Source organism: Pipra filicauda, unplaced genomic scaffold, assembly GCF_003945595.2.
Source record: "Pipra filicauda isolate LSUMZ 115617 unplaced genomic scaffold, ASM394559v2 scaffold36_size6622888_pilon, whole genome shotgun sequence".
Lineage (NCBI taxonomy): Eukaryota > Metazoa > Chordata > Aves > Passeriformes > Pipridae > Pipra > Pipra filicauda.
In genome coordinates this window covers 4,192,053-4,209,501 of record NW_024104498.1, presented here as the reverse complement: position 1 = coordinate 4,209,501, position 17,449 = coordinate 4,192,053, and the positions used below count along the sequence as shown (strand labels likewise).

At 61.6% G+C, this 17,449-nt stretch overlaps 2 protein-coding genes across 2 annotated transcripts in view; one reads left to right on the top strand and one right to left on the bottom strand.

Annotated features, from left to right (window-relative positions):
- The window catches only part of PTCH2 (patched 2), a 21,461-nt gene extending 12,379 nt beyond the window's left edge, over positions 1-9,082 (top strand). Inside the window, exons 6-24 of the mRNA XM_039384696.1 lie at positions 658-853; positions 945-1,066; positions 1,342-1,489; positions 1,710-1,841; positions 1,920-2,075; positions 2,199-2,291; positions 2,380-2,505; positions 2,588-2,706; positions 2,812-3,217; positions 3,302-3,614; positions 3,875-4,017; positions 4,105-4,285; positions 4,774-5,057; positions 5,579-5,716; positions 5,832-5,974; positions 6,236-6,335; positions 6,739-6,984; positions 7,145-7,558; positions 7,671-9,082. Of these exons, the coding sequence (XP_039240630.1) occupies positions 658-853; positions 945-1,066; positions 1,342-1,489; positions 1,710-1,841; positions 1,920-2,075; positions 2,199-2,291; positions 2,380-2,505; positions 2,588-2,706; positions 2,812-3,217; positions 3,302-3,614; positions 3,875-4,017; positions 4,105-4,285; positions 4,774-5,057; positions 5,579-5,716; positions 5,832-5,974; positions 6,236-6,335; positions 6,739-6,984; positions 7,145-7,558 (3,460 nt within the window). The 3' untranslated portion in view covers positions 7,671-9,082. The remainder of the gene's footprint in view (positions 1-657; positions 854-944; positions 1,067-1,341; positions 1,490-1,709; positions 1,842-1,919; positions 2,076-2,198; positions 2,292-2,379; positions 2,506-2,587; positions 2,707-2,811; positions 3,218-3,301; positions 3,615-3,874; positions 4,018-4,104; positions 4,286-4,773; positions 5,058-5,578; positions 5,717-5,831; positions 5,975-6,235; positions 6,336-6,738; positions 6,985-7,144; positions 7,559-7,670) is intronic.
- On the bottom strand, positions 8,978-17,449 carry BTBD19 (BTB domain containing 19). Its single transcript, XM_027747264.2, has 9 exons — positions 17,305-17,449; positions 16,258-16,402; positions 14,097-14,334; positions 13,639-13,692; positions 12,088-12,147; positions 10,777-10,845; positions 10,295-10,426; positions 9,999-10,124; positions 8,978-9,889 (listed from the first exon to the last, which is right to left on the bottom strand). The coding sequence occupies exons 1-9, from the start codon at positions 17,447-17,449 to the stop codon at positions 9,755-9,757; spliced, it is 1,104 nt and encodes a 367-aa protein (XP_027603065.2). The 3' UTR covers positions 8,978-9,754.

The following is a 17,449-nucleotide window of genomic DNA, read 5'->3' as shown; positions in this document are numbered from 1 at the left end:
GGCTGGGTTATTGGCTTTTTTGTGTGTCCTTTCTGTCTTAAAAAAGAAGCTGAGTGAGGCTGGAAGCTGGCCCCCAGCTCCCCGGGCTGGGGTGGAGGGAGCAGAGCATCTGCAGGCAATGGGAAAAACCCTTTTCCTGGGTACCCAAGTCCCATGGGGTCCTGCTGGACCTCCAAGGACCTGGTCCACGCCCAGCTCCCAACAGTGTCCTGAGCCTCCAGAACCTCTGCTGAGCCCCAAACTCTCCAACTTGGGGGAAGATGGCAGGAAGGGCTGTAGGGGATGCTGGGAGCTCTTGCCTGCCTGCTCCCCTCTATCAAGATGTTAGCCCACGGGCAGTAATTGTCCTGACTGCTCACACAAAGCGGGGCCAGGCAGCAGGGCCGGCTCCCCCCGCTTTGTCCCGGACTAACAGGATCAGGCACGCTACTTGACTCAGGGCATGGCCCGCTGCGCCGCACAGGGCACGGGGGATGCCGCAGGCGGCCCCCGGAGGGGGTAAGAGATGTGCTGGGGACTGAGGCTGCTCCTCTGTATCCTCGCACCCTGCCTTTGAGGGCACCCCCAGGACCCATGGGATGGGTTGGCAGTGGTGGTGGTGGTACTGCATGTGGATTTTTGGCATCCCACATCACCCCAGTCCTGCTCTCTGCCCAGGGGCCGCCCCGACATTCAGTGGAGCAACCTCGACCCTCTGCAGCTGATGGAGGAGCTGGGGCAGTTCACATCCCTGGAAGGCTTCAAAGAGCTGCTGGACAAGGCAGAGGTTGGGCAGGCTTACATGGAGCGGCCCTGTCTGGACCCCCGGGACCCCCAATGCCCCCCCAGTGCCCCCAACAAGCAGAGCCAGCAGGTGGGTCACAGTACATGAGAATCAGGAAGGGTGGGGGGGGTTACTGCTCTCCTGCCTGCCTCACGATCCCAACACCTCCCTTCACCTGCAGAGCCCTGACATCCCGGCTGAACTCTCAGGGGGCTGCCACGGCTTCTCCAGGAAGTTCATGCGCTGGCAGCAGGAGCTGATTTTAGGCGGCACAACCAAAGACTCCCAGGGCAAGCTGCTACGGTGAGAGCTGCTGCGGTGCGGGCATCCCCCAGGCACAGTGCAGGAAACCTGCCCTGGCTGCCGGAGGGGCTGCGGGGATGTTTGGGAGGCTGGTGACTGCGTGGGGCTAGTGAGCAGGGCAGCACTTTGGAGCACGGGGAGGCAGGGGGGCAGGATGCCTGGGTCCTCTCCTGGGTGTCTGCAGTGGGGCTGGGTGCCGTGGGTGGGGGATGGACCCATTCCTGCATCCTGGGGCACTGCAGCCGGTCCCAGCGAGGTGCGTGCCTGTCCCCCAGCGCCGAGGCCCTGCAGACCATGTTCCTCCTCATGAGCCCCCGGCAGCTCTATGAGCACTTCAAGGATGACTACGAGATCCATGACATCAGCTGGAGCGAGGAGAAGGCAGGAGCCATCCTGGAGGCCTGGCAGAGGAAATTTGTGGAGGTGGGCATTGGGAACAGCTCCCACACGGGGCTTGTGCAGGGATGAGCCTATGCATGGCACCCCCCTATGCCCAGCTTTCTTGTGGCCACGGGTCCTTGAAGTACTCTCTTGTGGTCTCTAGGGACCCTCAGTGGTGGCACTGACACCCTGAATGGCTCTGGGGTGGGTGTACCTTAGAGCGGGGGGTCCTGACTCCTCTAATGGGGTGCACTTCTGGCAGTTGGCACAGGACTCCATCCCTCCCAACGCCACACAGAGCGTCCACGCTTTCTCCACCACCACGCTCAACGACATCATGAAGTCCTTCTCTGACGTCAGCGCCATCCGGGTGGCTGGGGGCTACCTCCTCATGGTGCGTGTGTCCCTTCTCTCTGTCCTCCGCCATCCCTCTGTCGCCCCCCCTTCCCACTAACCCACTGTGCTCTTCCAGCTGGCCTATGCCTGCGTCACCATGCTGCGGTGGGACTGCTCCAAGTCCCAAGGGGCCGTGGGCCTGGCGGGGGTCCTGCTAGTGGCTCTCTCCGTCGCCTCTGGCCTGGGGCTTTGCTCACTGCTGGGCATCTCCTTCAATGCAGCCACCACCCAGGTATGTGCTGGGGGAAAAGCCAGGTGCTGCAGGGTCGGTGGGACCGTGGGAGCTGTGGGGTGGCTGGGTCCCCTCATGAGTGGTGGCCGTGTCCATCTGCTGACACCGACTGCTTTATGGCAGGTCCTGCCCTTCCTGGCCCTCGGCATTGGGGTGGATGACATGTTCCTCTTGGCTCATGCCTTCACCGAGACCAGCCAGCACGTCCCCTTCAAGGTGAGCACCGAGTGCTGCCTGGGGGCTCCTCCAGCCCCTCCCACCTCCCCGTGGCCCCTCTCATCACCTCCTCTCTCTGTCTCTGCAGGAGCGGACGGGTGAGTGTCTGAAGCGCACGGGGACCAGCGTGGCCCTCACCTCTGTCAGCAACATGATTGCCTTCTTCATGGCAGCCCTGGTGCCTATCCCTGCTCTGCGTGCCTTCTCCCTCCAGGTAGGGCCACAGTCCATCTCTGGGGGGGTGGGAAGGGCTGGCCAGACCCTGCTCTGATGTATGTCTCCCACTACCTCTGCAGGCTGCAGTGGTTGTGGTGTTCAACTTCGCCATGGTGCTGTTTGTGTTCCCTGCTATCCTGAGCCTGGACCTGCACCGCCGGGAGAAACGCCGGCTCGACATCCTCTGCTGCTTCTACAGGTACTGGTGCTGGGCTGACTGGACTGGGGCTGACCCTGCAGTTCCCCCAAGAAGCATGGGTAAACATCTCATCCTTCCCTGTGTCCTCCTTTACTCTCTCCACAGCCCTTGCTCTTCACGGGTTATCCAGATTCAGCCGCAAGAGCTTGCTGACGCCAACGACAACCATGCCTGCCACCCGTCCCCTTATGGGCATCCCGGCGTGGCCACCAGCACCCAGATCACCACCACTGTGCAAGCCTTCACCCGGTGCGACCCCTCGGGCCACCACATCGTCACCGTCCTGCCGCCCACCTCCCAGGTGTGCACCTCACCTGCCGTCCTCCTGCCCCCCAGCGACCCCCTGGGCTCTCAGGTCTTCGCCCCATCCAGCTCCACCCGGGATCTGCTGGCGCAGCTGGATGAGGCCAAGGGTAGGCGGGAGTGCGTCCCCCTGCCCTTCTGCCGCTGGAGCCTCGCTGACTTTGCCCGTGAGAAGTACGCCCCGCTCCTCCTGCGGACCCGGACCAAGGTGAGGTGGAGGCGGCCCTGGTGGTGCCACCCAAGGTGGGTGGGTGGCACGGGACCCTGCCTGACCCCCCTCCTGTCCCCGCAGGCGGTAGTGGTGGTGCTGTTCCTGGCACTGCTGGGGCTGAGCCTCTACGGCACCACCATGGTGCATGACGGCCTCTACCTGACGGACATTGTGCCACGGGACACCAAGGCACACGCCTTCATCTCGGCCCAGTTCAAGTACTTCTCCTTCTACAACATGTTCATTGTCACCAAGGGTGGCTTCCACTACCCGGGTGCCCAAGCTGCCCTGCTGAGCCTGCACCAGGCCTTCAGCACCGTCAAATATGTGGTGCGGGAGGGAAATCGCGACCTGCCCAAGATGTGGCTCCATTACTTCCAGGACTGGCTGCGAGGTGAGGGACATGCCTCTTTTCCGTGATCTCCCCTGTCCAACGACCCTCTCCCCAGCCTTCGTGCTCCCTGCTGACCCGGGAATGCCTTTTCTGGTGTGCATCACCCTGGGGAGGGTAGTCCCAAAGTGCCCAGCACTGGAAGCTGAGCCCTGGGGTTTCTGTGCACCCGTCCCGCTGGCACCGTGTTCCCTGGGTCACATGGGGTGGTGTGCAGGATGGTGTGTCCCCAGGGATGCTCAGTCCCCATGCTGCATTCCCAGGGCTTCAGGCCACCTTCGACAGGGACTGGCAGGCCGGGCGCATCACCCATGACAGCTACCGCAATGGCTCCGAGGACGGGGCGCTGGCATACAAACTCCTAATCCAGACCGGCAACAAGAAGGAGCCCTTCAACTTCAATCAGGTGCGTGGGGACAGGGCTGGAGTGACTGGGCTGGGGACAACTCTGTGCCTGCTGCCCAGCTCATGCCGTCTCCTGTCTCTCCCGTAGCTGACCACGCGGCGGCTGGTGGATGAGAACGGCATCATCCCCCCTGACACCTTCTATATCTGCCTCACGGTGTGGGCCAGCAACGACCCCCTGGGCTTTGCTGCCTCCCAGGCCAACTTCTACCCCCCACCACCTGAGTGGATTCATGACAAGTACGACACCACGGGCGAGAACCTGCGAAGTGAGTGAGCACAGAGGGCTCCCTGTGGCATCCTCCTGCAGAGTACCCTACTCCCCACACCTTTTTGCCCTGAAGAAAAACCCCCAACATCCCCCATCCCATCTGATAAACTACCTTCTTCTCAGTGCCCCACCCATGTCTCCCTGCACTCCACACCCTGAGCAGCCCTCTGTGCACTCTCTGTGCACTCCCTGTGCCCTTAGCACACAGCAATGCACCCCTGCTCCTGCTCATGAGCTTCTCAGTGCAAAGAAGCCTCTCTATTTCCCTTCTGCTCCGCGTGACCCACTTCCCCACAAGCATCCTGCCAGCAGGGAAAACCCCTCCTCCTTGCCCACAGCCTGCTCCCCACACACTCCAAAGAGCCATGGTACCCAGCCAGGCATCAGGCTGCCCAGGCTGCACTCAGACTGGTGTGACCGTGGTGCTCTCATGCTGCCTGTACCCCCACACTGCCTGTACCCTCACACTGCCCGTTCTCTCCCCAGTTCCAGCAGCCCAGCCGCTGGAGTTCGCCCAGTTCCCTTTCTACCTGAGTGGGCTGCGTCGCACGTCCGACTTCGTGGAGGCGATTGAGAGCGTGCGGGCCATCTGCCGGGAGGCCGCCCAGCGCCACGGCGTGCTGAGCTACCCCAGCGGATACCCCTTCCTCTTCTGGGAGCAGTACATCGGCCTGCGGCACTGGTTCCTGCTGGCCATCAGCATCCTGCTGGCCTGCACCTTCCTCGTCTGCGCCCTGCTGCTGCTCAACCCCTGGACAGCTGGCATCATCGTGAGTACGCACCCTGATGCATGGGGATGGTCCTGATGGGTGGGGTCAGGGGCATCCAGCCTTTCTCCCGTCCTGCTGAGTGGCCCTGGGCACCTGTGTCATGGGAATTGGGCGATGGGGTGGCCAGGGGCACCCTGGGGAGGAAGGGACACCCATATAGGGGTGGCAGTGGGTGGGGGACTGCTGTATGGAGGGGTCAGTTATATCACACCCATATGGAGGTGACAGTGAGTGGGGGACCAATATGGAGGGATTAGGGACACCTCTTAGGAAGGGAACGTGTGTAGTGGGCAGGGGTTTGAGGACATTTATGCAGAGCACGGTGAGGGCCACCCCCAGTAGGTGGGACAGAGGGACACTCCAAATAGGGACTGGCTGGGATAGAAATATAGAGGGAACCCGAATAGAGGGAAAAGGGTCAGTGAGATGAGGCTGCCCTATATGGAGGAGTAGCATCAAGCTTGCCAGGCAGAGGGGACAGCCAGTCAGAGCCACCCCTGACTGACCACACCACCCCTCAGGTGTCCATCCTGGCCATGATGGCTGTGGAGCTGTTTGGCATCATGGGGCTGATGGGCATCAAGCTGAGCGCCATCCCAGTGGTCATCCTCATCGCCTCGGTGGGCATCGGTGTGGAGTTCACTGTTCATGTGGCCCTGGTGAGCCCAGTTCCCACTCCCTGGCACCCTCACTCCCTTGGCCATATGCCAATGGGTGGCACACCATGGGTGGCACACAGGGACAAGCCCTGTGTGACATCCCCATCCCACTCAGGGCTTCCTGACAGCTGTGGGGAGCAGGAATGTGCGCTCGGCTGCAGCGCTGGAGCACACCTTTGCCCCCGTGATGGATGGTGCTGTCTCCACCCTCCTGGGTGTCCTCATGCTGGCCGGCTCTGAGTTTGACTTCATCATGAGGTGAGCACTGAAGGAGGGTAAACCAGCCACTTGCTGCCCTCCAAAAGCTTTGGCAAAGGGAGTGTGGCAGTTCCTCAGGCTGGTGGTGGGGATGTGTGGCAGCTGCTAAGGATGTGTCTTGCTGGGGACACCCATTCCATCTTGCATGGAGACTGGGGAGACACCGCGGGGCCAGGGCATGTGGCATGGAAAGCCATGTTTGGGGTGGGACGTGATTCATGATGCCTGTGCCTGCTTACCCCTTCTGCCTGTGACCCCCAGGTACTTCTTTGCGGTGCTGACCATCCTGACGCTGCTGGGGCTGCTCAACGGGCTGGTGCTGCTGCCCGTCCTGCTCTCTGTCGTTGGGCCACCCCCTGAGGTACAAAACCCCCCATCCTGCCTATCCTTGGCCCTCCCCAACCCCGTACCCACCCCTCTCCATCCCCCATTGCTCCTCACCCTGTCCCCCCTTCACCCTATACCCATGCTTGCCTTTTCCAGTCCCAGCCTTGTCTCGTACTTGAGTCCTTCCATCACTCTGTACCATCCCTCCTGTACCCCATCCTTTCTCTGACCCATATCCAATTTGCCTCTACCTGACCCCATTCCTCCCTCACCCCACACTCAACTTCCCCCATCTCTCCCTGACCCATTTGATTCCATCCCTGCTTCACCTGGAATCACCTGCGTCCCCATCCTCGCATCAACCCAATACTCTATTTCTCCACATTCTTTCATCTTTGTATATCCCCGGCTCCTCCAACACTGTCTTCTCTCCCCAGGCATCCCTAGTGGATAATGGCCCCTGCCTAACCCCACCAGAGTCGGTGCCCCCATGCCTGGGCCCTGGAGGGCTGTATGTCCGGCGTGCTCCAGCCTGGCCTGCCACCTTCACTGAGCCCTCGGACACAGAGCACTACACGGAGGGTGTGGGGCCAGGCAACCCCCGGGGACCCTTCATTGTGCCCCCCACCCCAGCACACATCCTACTGGAGGCTGGCAAGGACCCCAGCTTCCCCCGCATCACTGTGAGTGTCTCTGCCCGTCGTGGCATCGCTGGCTCCCCTGCATTCCCTGGGAGAGGGTCATGGATAGAGCTGGGGCACGGGTGCCCATGTGGTGCTGGTGGCGTTGCTGGAGGAATGCTCAGTATGACTGGGGACCCTCATGCTTCATGTTCCCCTCCAGGTGCTGAAGCCCTACAAGGACAGCCTGGAGGTTCAGGGGAAGAAGGAGGCTTCTGGCCCGCAGCCTGCACCCACCCTGCCCTTTGGGGAGCCGTGCCCCACACTGCCCCGAGAACACCTACAGCCCTGCCCGCCGGGCACCCGGCCAGCCCCCACTGCAGCCCTGCCCACCTACAGCACCCACCTGCAGGGTCCTGCTGGCAGCTACACCACCGTCACGGCCACCGCGTCGGTGACGGTGGCCCTGCACCCCACACTGCCTGGCTCCTACCCCACCTTCAGCCCTGAGGGCTTCGCCAGCAGCGAGCGGGACTGCCTGGACGAGCCCAGCGTGCCCAGTACCAGCGGCACCGCCGTGCCCGATGCCTTTGAGATGCAGAGCATGGGACACCACGGGGCAGGTGCCCAGCGCTAGGTGAGCGTGGGGACACCCTACCCTGGGACTGATGCACGGCAGAGTGGGGGTGCGAGGTGTGTGTGGAGAGACCCAGCTGACCCCCCAAATCTCTCTCTCTCTCTCTCTGCAGGTTGCTGGTTCCTGGGCAGAGCATCTCCCCAGCACCCGGTGGGCACAGGAGGGTGCAGAGCGGGGTCGCCCGCGTTGTGCTGCTAATGGCCAGAGCGATCTCGGCCGAGGAGGACCGGCCCCCCTGCACCCTGCAACAGGGCTTGGTAGGGCAGGCTGGCACTTCTATGCAAGCTGTGTGCAGGCCACGCCGTGCCCGCGTGTCCCTCACCTGAGGCTGTGCCGTTGGTGCCATGTCCTGTCACCCAGGGTTTGGGGTTATCCTGCCCTGGACTTGTTGCCCCCCAGAAATGGAAGCACTAACTCCCCCCTCTGTTTCTGGAGCTGCTGGCAAGGTGGACTTGGTGCCATGCCAGCTCCCCCTCTGTGGGGTCACTGCTTGCTCCCTATCACCTCCTCCTGGGACCACCCATCCCAGGCCATGAGCTGGGGTACCCCAACAGGGTGCCCTGATGCCCCCCGTCCTGATAAAGGGGCAGTCCCAGAGCCAACTGTGCCCTGGCATGCCACGGGCAAGGCCTGGGGCGGGCACCCCCCACCTTTATTTATTGCAAAGGGAAACTATCTATAGAGAGATATATATTTTTAAGCTTATTTTAAAAGATTTATTTCTCAGCCTACGGCCTTGCCCCGCTGCCCAGAGTGCAGGCAGGGAGCGGGCAGACCCTTTGCCAGTGCAGGGCTGCCCACTGGAGGCAGCAGGAGCCCAGGGGTGCAGACCTGGTTCATGCCCCCACTCCGTGGGCAGCTCACCCCCTCCGATGCGCTACTCCGTGCCTCAGTTTCCCCAGTGGCAAGCATGGAAGGGTTGGACATCATGGATGTGCCATGGTGGAGAAAGGGAGACTGTTGCTCCCCACTGCACAGGCAGGATTTTGGAAGTGGGAGATCCTTGGAATGGTCCTTGCTGTGCCAAGCCCCTGAGCTGTCCCAGGGTCACGGCCCCTCGTGCCACACCCGTGCTCTGCCCAGGTGATGGCACGTGCTGGAGCACGCACAGGACAGTGCATGCTGACGTGGGCTCCCGCGGTGCCACCGGGCACATCTTGCTGGGAAACCGTATTTCTCACCATGTCCCCGTGCAACGGGGCTGTCCCTGCAGCCAGCCCCTGTCCCCGTCCCCACCCCGGGCACCGTCCGCGCCCTTACCCAGCACTTTAACTCCAGCGGTGTCTGCCGTGCCTGCAGCCCCAGCCCCCCCAGCCCCCAGACACTGCCGCTGAGCAGGGGTGGCCTCGGGGACCCTGTCCCCGTGCCAGGCGTGGGCACGGTGGGCAGCCTCCCCCCCCCAACACGCCATCTAAGTTATTTATATCAAAGAGAGCAAAGGTTTATTTTTGTAGTTTGTACAGGCGGTAGTGGGGACTGAAGGTTTATTTTTAAAGAGTAAATATATATATTATATATAAATTACCTGCTGTGTCCGACCCTTTCTCCTGGCGGGTACAGCTGGAGCGGGGTTTTGTGTGCTTGAGACAGACCCAGCTGTGTGTGCACACGCAATGTGGGGCGCAAGGGGGGTCGCCCACTGTGTGTAAGAGTGTGTGTGGCAGATGGGGGGCTGGCAGCCTGTGTCAGTACATGTGTGTGTGTGGCCTGCTGGCAGGGCTTGCAAGGGGTTGGGGGGTGGGAGCCTGTGGTGTTGTGCAGAGATGCCCGTGCCGCCTTTCCTACTTGTCCCCTTCCCAAGCCCCCGGGGGACCGTGTCCCTGCCCGGGCAGGTGCTGGAGCTCTCCCGCTGCACCATGGCCCTGCTGCCGGGGGAGGGCAGCACGGCCCCGGGGAAGGGAGAGCTCATCCTGTGTCCCCATCCCGCAGGGACCCCTGCAGCCCTGCCACCCCTTGGCCACTGTATGGGCTGCCTGCCGTTCCCTCGTACCCATCCCATAGCCCAGCTCTACCCTGCCCCCAGTCCCTGCATCCCTTTTTGGGATGACCTCGGCATCCTGCCCTGGCCCTGACGCCACGGCATAGGACAAAGCACCTTATCGATGCTCTCGGCCGTGGCAGCATCACTGCCCAGCCCCACAGCCTGCCCTGCTGCAGAGCCCCTGGCTGGGCTGGACAAAACTCGTTGCCCAGCCCCTACTTGGTGTGTGGCTCGAGGTGCCGGTGATGGTCACGGGGCCGTGTGCCACGGCGGGGCCGGCAGAGGCGGGAGGGCACCCCACTGCCCTTTCTCAGTGCGTGGGCACGCCAGGCCGCTGCGATGCTCTCCACCTGTGGGGATGGGGAGAGGAATGGGGGCATTAAAACCCAAACCCCACCCCGCAGCGTCCTCCAGCCCTGGAGTTGAGCCAGGATACCCCAAGAACTGGCAGCAGCTCACCGGGATGAGCAGATCCCGCTGGTTGTGGCTCTCCAGTGTCACCAGTTCGCTGGGTGCCAGCAAGGGCAGGCGCAGCTCCCGCACGGGCAGAGCAGCCACCTCAGGCACTGGCCGCTCCAGGACAGCCTGACAACAGCAGTGTGTGAGGGATAGGGCTGGTGATGCCCTGGGCACTGGGGAAGGCAGGGGCTTGGGGGGAGTGACACATCTCCTGTGTCCATCACACAGCCCTGGGACAGGGTGCCTGGGTTCCCAGCGTGGGCACCCCTGGGTGGTTGCTGCTGCGTTACACTCACCGAGCTGACGTGTGCCCACTCCCGCACAGCCTGCACCAGGTCCAGCTCATCCACGGCCAGGCGGTCGCTGCGCAGCACCCGCGCCAGCACCACATCCGAGAGCTCACGGAAACCCTGTGTCCGCACCACTGCCTGCCAGCACAGCACAGCAACAGGGCACTGGAACCGTGACCCCACACAACCACCACCCCGGCAATGGGCCATCCGACCCATCCTGGTGCCATCCCTGCCTGGCACCCCAGCATCTCCCCCCCACCCAGACCTCAATCCTCTGGCACTCCAGTACCCCCAGCCTGCCTCTGCCTGACACCCAGCATCTTCTCTCCAAATACCATTTGCTCCTTTTCCCAGTCTCCAGGTACCCCATTCCTAGGGGCCCGGCTCCCTTGCCTCATGCTGTGTCCCACAATGTTCTCCACGCCAGGTGCCCCCCAAGCCCTGGGGTACCCTGCACCATGCTCCCCCATCACCTGGTGCCGTACCGCGGTGCAGCCCTCGATGAAGGCCAGGCAGTGCTGCTGGAGGTCTGTCTGCCCATAGGCCACCGCAGCCTGTGGGACAACGCAGACACCTGCAAGTCTGGGGTCTGGGGCAGGAGGGACCCCCTGTCAAAGCCCTACAGAGACATGGGCACTCTCAGGGACCCAGGTGAGGTGAACATCCCTGTGTGTGGGTATCATGGTGAGGGTGTGGGGAGGAAGGGGACCTTCTGGCCTGCCCCAAGACAAAGGGTTTTTTTGGTCATCCGGCCCCACCATCAGATGTTATTTTCCACTGCTGCTCAGAAACATCACCCAGCCCACAGTGGGGGAGAAGCCCTGGTGTTTCTCTCACAAGGTCACTCTGTGGGCACGTGGGACCACCAGTCCCCAGTGCTCCTTGTGTGGGCACAGGGTCAGCTTAAAGCCCCCCCACAAGTGCTGTATGCCCTGCTGCCAGCTCCAGCCTGACCCATAGCTGCCATCCCCCACTGCAGCAGGAATTTGGGGTGCTCTCATTTCCCCCAGCCCTACTGAGCAATGCTTGTCCCAGGGCTGGCACTGCCCTGGGCACCAGGAGGACATGTCCCCATCCCCCTGTGGTGGCAGCCCCTGTGTGCAGGGTATTTGGGACCAGCACAGGCAGGGTGAACATCACCTCCCCCTCCACCACAGCAGGGGACCAGCACTGACGCAAGTGGAGATGGAAGATGAGCTGTTTTTTTCAGGTTTGTTTTGTTCTGGGGTTTTGGGGTTTCTTGTTTTGTTTCCTCCAGGCCAGTTTTAGCTCTGCTTATGCCACGGTGGTCTGGCATCACATCTGGCTGGAGCTCTGTGCTCTGGGGCAGGCACCTCACTCCAAGAGGATCCCTTCAGCTTGTGGGAGATGAAACAAATCCCCTTTCTCTGGGGAACAGCCTTGGTCCTACCAAGGAGCATGGCAGAGCCATTAGGACCTCCCTAAGGCTGTTTTTAGGTGCCCCAACTCTCAGCAGGGGTTTTGGGAGTGGCTCCCAGAAACCCAGTGACTCCCCATTTCATGCAGATCATGGCAAGGCCCTGGCACTGGGGAGTTCTGGCCAGCCCTGCTCAGGGCAGTGTGAGGACATTTCTCTGACAGGCTCTGGTGGCCCCAGTGTCTCTTGCAGCCCTGGTACAATGTGCCTGAGAGCTGGCAGGGCAGCTTATGGGCCAAAGCTGGGGAGACAGTGGTAGCCCCACCATCCAGCCAACAGCAGGAGGGTCAGGCCTGCTCCTGCCTCAAATTTTATGGTTATTTTTAAGCTTTTTTGACACTACTGGTGTCACTCTTACCTGCAGAGCCTCGCAGACCTGCTCCACGCTCAGAGTGTCCTTGATGAACTTGACGCAGAGCTGGAAGGCAGACAGGGAAAGGGTTGGCAGAGCAGGGACCCAACCCTGCCATCCCCACGTGCAACTCTCAGCATCCCCTGAGTCCTCAGGACATGGGACATGGGGCAGAGGCACTTCCAGCCCCCCCCCGGGTTTCATAAGATAGCAGTGGGCTGTGGGATGAGGTCTTGTAGCATGGCTGTGGGCAGACAGCTCGACCACTGATTAAGCCAGGGACCAAGCTTGATTTGACCAAACCCAGCCAACCTGATAGCCCCAGGTGGGTCCCATCACCCTGTCGACAAACAGCAGTCATGTTCTGTCACAGGGGGCAATCCTGGTGCCAGATGCAGTGCATTAGGCGTTCCCAGCTTTAACTCAGCCCTGTCTGTCAGCTGTGCTCTGCCTGTGACTCCTGGGGGACTCCTCCGGTATTACCCACACGAGTGATGCAGGTTGGATGCAGCCAGACCTGCACATTTACCAGCAAGTGGGACCTCACTCCTGCCCATCTCAGCTGCCTGGCAGAGAGAGTCCCTGGGAAACCCAAGGGGATGTCACATGCAGGGAGAAGTCAGCTGGGGCAGAAGGGCCCTGAGTCATTGGCAGGAGGGACATGATGTCATCCTGCATCTAGGGACACAGTCACAGGCTTCCCCAGCTGTCCTTGGTCAGCCCCCTTTCCCCTCCTCATGGCTCTCCCCACTGCAGGTCATCCCCCCTGAGGATGCATTTGCTGGGTGATGGGGTGTGAATTGTGTGGCTGGAGCACTGGGTCCCCCTTTTTTTCAACACCCCTTAAGCTGTTTGACAGCTCCGTGCCACATCGGAACTTTGCCCCCACAGGGTGATGGGGCAGGTCCCATCCCACCACCCTGGCACACAGCAGCCCGCAGTTCCTAAGCTCCTGAGGTCCTTCCGCAGCGTGGTGGGAAGGGAGGGGAAGTCCTGGCCCGAGGCAGCAGGTCACGCGTTCAGCCCGCTGTAATTCAGGAATCAGCCTGACCCTCCCCAACACCGAGCTGCTCCAGCTCCCTGCCCCCTCCTCATCCGGCTCACACCCCTCCTCTTTGCTCCCTGCTGTCCTCCCAGAACTTTCACACCCAAAGCAGCATCCCCCTGGCAGCACCACAGCTGGGGTGCTGACTGCTCCCAAGGGTCGGGGCTTTCTTTACTGCATCACTCTGTCAGATGACCAGAAAGAAATCGTGGGCAACGGCACAGGGGCTTTCCTGCTGCCCTTTGCTGTGTGGGAGACGTGAAACCCCACAGTCTTCCCCATGATTTCCCAGGATTCCCCTGCGGGATTTCTGGACAGTGGTGCACCCCCTCAAGGGGGATCCCCTTCCAGGATCAAGAAGCAGGACTGAGCCTGCATTGGACCTGAGTGATGCACCACAGTGCTTTCCTCAGAGCCACCTCCAGCCACCAGCTATGCAGGGACCATCCTGGGGTGCTCCCCAGCACGGGGACACTCAGACACCACCACCCCCACTCTAAACAGGGCCGTACCTTGCACAGGTCCTGCAAGCCATATTCCACCGATGAGGTCAGCACCTCCAGTGCCTGCAGGCAAAAGGGATCTTGTGAGAATCAGCATGCAGGGCCATGAATGGGCACAGCAACCCAAGGGCTTGTGTGCTCCTGCCTCCATGGGAGCTCCCAGGTGGGGTATGGGGGGTAAGGCTGCCACATGCAGGCAAATTTAAGTCTCCTGCTGTGGTGTCCCCATTCCCAGCATCCAGGCTGTGCACAGCCAGCTGTTCCAAGGCTGGGACAAGGTGCTCTGGCCACCCCACTCTGCTGGGCTGAGACCTCACACACTCATTGCACTGCTAGCCAGCCAGAAAGTACCATGCAGAACATCCTCCAACTTTGGCACACCAAGATCTGCAAAGCACCCCCTACTCCTGCATCCTCCCGTTGTCCCTCCCATGCCCACGGTCCCCACCAGCCCCATCCCCACTCACGATGTGGTTGTTGAGGGTGACACTGTTGGTGTAGAGGAACTCGATGACAGCCAGGAAGACCTCAGGCTGCACGTTGCCCAGGATGAAGGGGCCCTGGGCTGGGACACTGCTGGAGGAGTCCTGGCTGCCCACTGGCACCTGGGCGAGCATCCCCCGGAAAGCCTGACAGCGGCACGCCAGCACACAGCGGTGAGCAAACACCTTCTGCTGCTCCGGGCCCACCACAAACGTCACATCACTGCAGGGAGAGGGGACCGTGAGGGACAGGGTGCCTGGAAAGCAAGGGCACGGGATGCCCTGGGCTGGGACAGGGCACACATGAAGGGCCCTGCTGAGTGCCCACCCCAGCAGGGCAGCACCCTTTAATTTTAATTCAGGTGCTTTTAATGCTGTGTCCCAGCAGGGGTACAGAGGGGACCTTGTTGGCGGCTCCTTGCAGCCACCTGAATGCTGCAGGCAAGGTGAGACAGTTCCTCTGGAAAGCACAGAGAGCCACAGGTACTGGCAGAGACAGCCCTGAGTGCCAGCACTGAGCAGGGCAGAGAAGGGACAGAGACAGCTAGAGAAAGTGACTTTCTCTTTTGGCACAGCAGAGCCGAGGAAAGTGTGGCTGTCACCAGGATCAGCCTCCTTGACTCATGGGAACTGACTCATTGTTCCAGGAATGTGCAGCCTCCAGCATTGCTGCCGGCGGGGCAGGCACTGGCCCTCCCCAGGCCTGTGGGACACACTGGGGCACAAGGAACATCTTGTTGTCCTGGTCCCCTTCAACTCCCTAGAAAGGTGCCCCAGCTCCATGGCCCCAGGAAAGGGGGGCAAGATCAGGGGAAAGGGAACAGGCAAAGGGCACGGAGTCTCCAGCCTGTGAGCACCTGTGGCCACGGCCCATCCATCCCCTTGTTCCTCCCTCTGTCCCAGCAGGCCAGTGAGGAGAAGACATGCCACCCAAACTCTAGCTGCTGTGAGGACATGCACAAACCCATGGCCCAACCCTCAGAGTGTCCCACAGGGAAGTGGATGTGCCAACCATCCTTGGGTCATTCCAAGTGTCCATCACGAGACACACAGCTGGGGCATGCTGGGTGATGTGACCAGAGCCCAAGAGGTCCTCCATGACTGTTAGTGCAAGGGAGACCACGATAAACCAAGTAGGCCAAGAAAGGTGCAGGATGCAGGCTGCAATTATGACATGTGGGATGCAAGCTGCAATTATGGCATGCAAGGTCTGGGACGCAGGACAGGCTGCAGGACGTAGAACGAAGGTGCAGGGCGCAGGCTGAAGGAGGAAGGATGCAGGATGAAGTAGATGTATGCAGAGCACAGATTACAGGCTACAGGATGCAGAATGAAGGAAGGCTGCAGGATGCAGGATGAGGGGTGTGGGATGCAAGATGTGAGCAGCAGGACACGGGCTGGGGATGACCAGGCACTGACAGCTGCTTCCCCACTGCCTGATGCTGTGACTGGGGAGTTTTCACTGGGATTTCTATTCGAAGTGGCCAAAACTTTCAGCAGAGATAGGGGTTTCCTCAGATAGCTCTGGAATTTGTGCCAGACCTCAGCAGGAAGTAGGTGAAGATGACCACAACCAGGCAGGACATACCATGCAGGTAAAGGACAGCCAGGGCAGCAGCTCTCCACGCTGGAAGGAGGTGGTAGGGACAGCCAGGCTGTGACTTGCCCCCTGGGGTGTGGGGAAGTTGGAAGTAAAGCACCAGGGTGGGAAAGGAGCTGAGCACAGGATGCTGCCCCTGGGGAGCACAGCGAATACCCCCACTCCTGGCAAGGGCAGGAGCCCCAGCATGGGATTTATGCTGGGACACTGCCACACCCTGTTGGCACCACGGCTGGGGATAGAGGGGGTCCGGGCACACGTGGGGACTTTCCCTCCTCCAGGCAGACCATGACTGTCCCGGGGGAAGAGGCTATACCCGGGCAGCCCAGGGCTCCTGTTGCCACACGGCTGCACAAGCCATGCGGGATCACCCACGGCGTGCACAGGCCGTGCTGGCCCCACCAGCTGGCCCGGGGGTCCCTGAGCGGCCCCGCAGGCCCCCAACCCCCCAGCAGCGCTCGGGGCCGCAGGAAAACAGCACCGAGCAGGCAGCGGGGGGGCTCCGGCGTGGCTGGGGGGGCGGCGGCGGCCCCCCCGGCCCCTCACCTGAACTGGGGGTTGTTGACCAGGGAGCGCAGGGCGCTGGTGAAGGCGGACACGTCGCCCTGCAGCCGCGCCGAGCAGGGCCCGGCCATGGGCGGCCGCGGGGAGGGAGGGAGGGAGGGAGGGCGGCGGAAGGAGGCTCTGGGAGCTGGAGGGAGGCTGGAGGGAGGCTGGTCTGGCCCGGCCGGCCCGGGGAGGCCGCGGGGAGGAAGCCAACACGTGGCGTTTGTATGACACGGCCCATTGCTAGGGAAACCTTGGCAGGCAGCGGCGGAGCTCGGAGGCTGGGCTGCCGGGGAGGCGGCGGGGGGGAGCGAGGGGACAGCGAGAGCCCACCCGTGCCGCCGGGGCAGCTCTGCGTGGCATTTGCCGGGTGGGGAGAGCAGGGCTGCGGCTTGCTCCGAGTGGAATTCCCTGCTGTGTTTCGTGGTACGGCTCTAGCACGCCTGGCACGGGGGACCTGCCCCTCCCAGCCGGTGGGTTTGGTGCACAAGGAGCCTGTGGATGGGGCAGATGGGGGTGAAGGGAGGCAGGCAGCTGGGGTTTTGGAAAAGGCAGCACAGGCGCAGGTTAAATGCACAGAGATCACCTCCACCTGCAGAGCCTTCATGGAAAGCCGCTGAGCATGGCTGGGCCCCCAGCACCAGCACTGGAGCCCAGCAAGGAGATCTGCTCCCTGAAATGGCAAAAGCCTTCTCTCCTCTGATGTTCATGGCCAGAGCCCTGCAGCTCTCATGTCTGCTTAGGACACAAGATCGATCACAGGCGGAAAAAAACATCACCAGTCTCATAGAAAGGCTTGGATTGGAAGGGACCACCCATCTAGTTTCAACCCCCCTGCCACGGGCACGGATGCCACCCACTAGATCAGGTTGCTTACATAAGCCAAACTGAGTGCCATGCCAGGGGATGGCCTGTTCCCTTCCTTCCAAGTCTGGCTGGCCCCAAGCAGCCCAAGGAGAGGAATGCAGAGGGATTGCCCTTTGGAGGAATCCACCTTTGTCAGCAGGTGGTGTGAGGGAGAGGCAGGAGAGGGGCCTGGAGCAGTACCCCAAGGGAGCAGGGTCCAGCTGGCAATGTGCTTGGCAGCACTAGTCAGCGGCAGGCTATAAATACCTCTGACAGGAGATAGAAACACAAAAGCCGTCTCCACTTTCCTCAAATAGCTCGGCAGCCGGGCCAGACAAAGGCACAT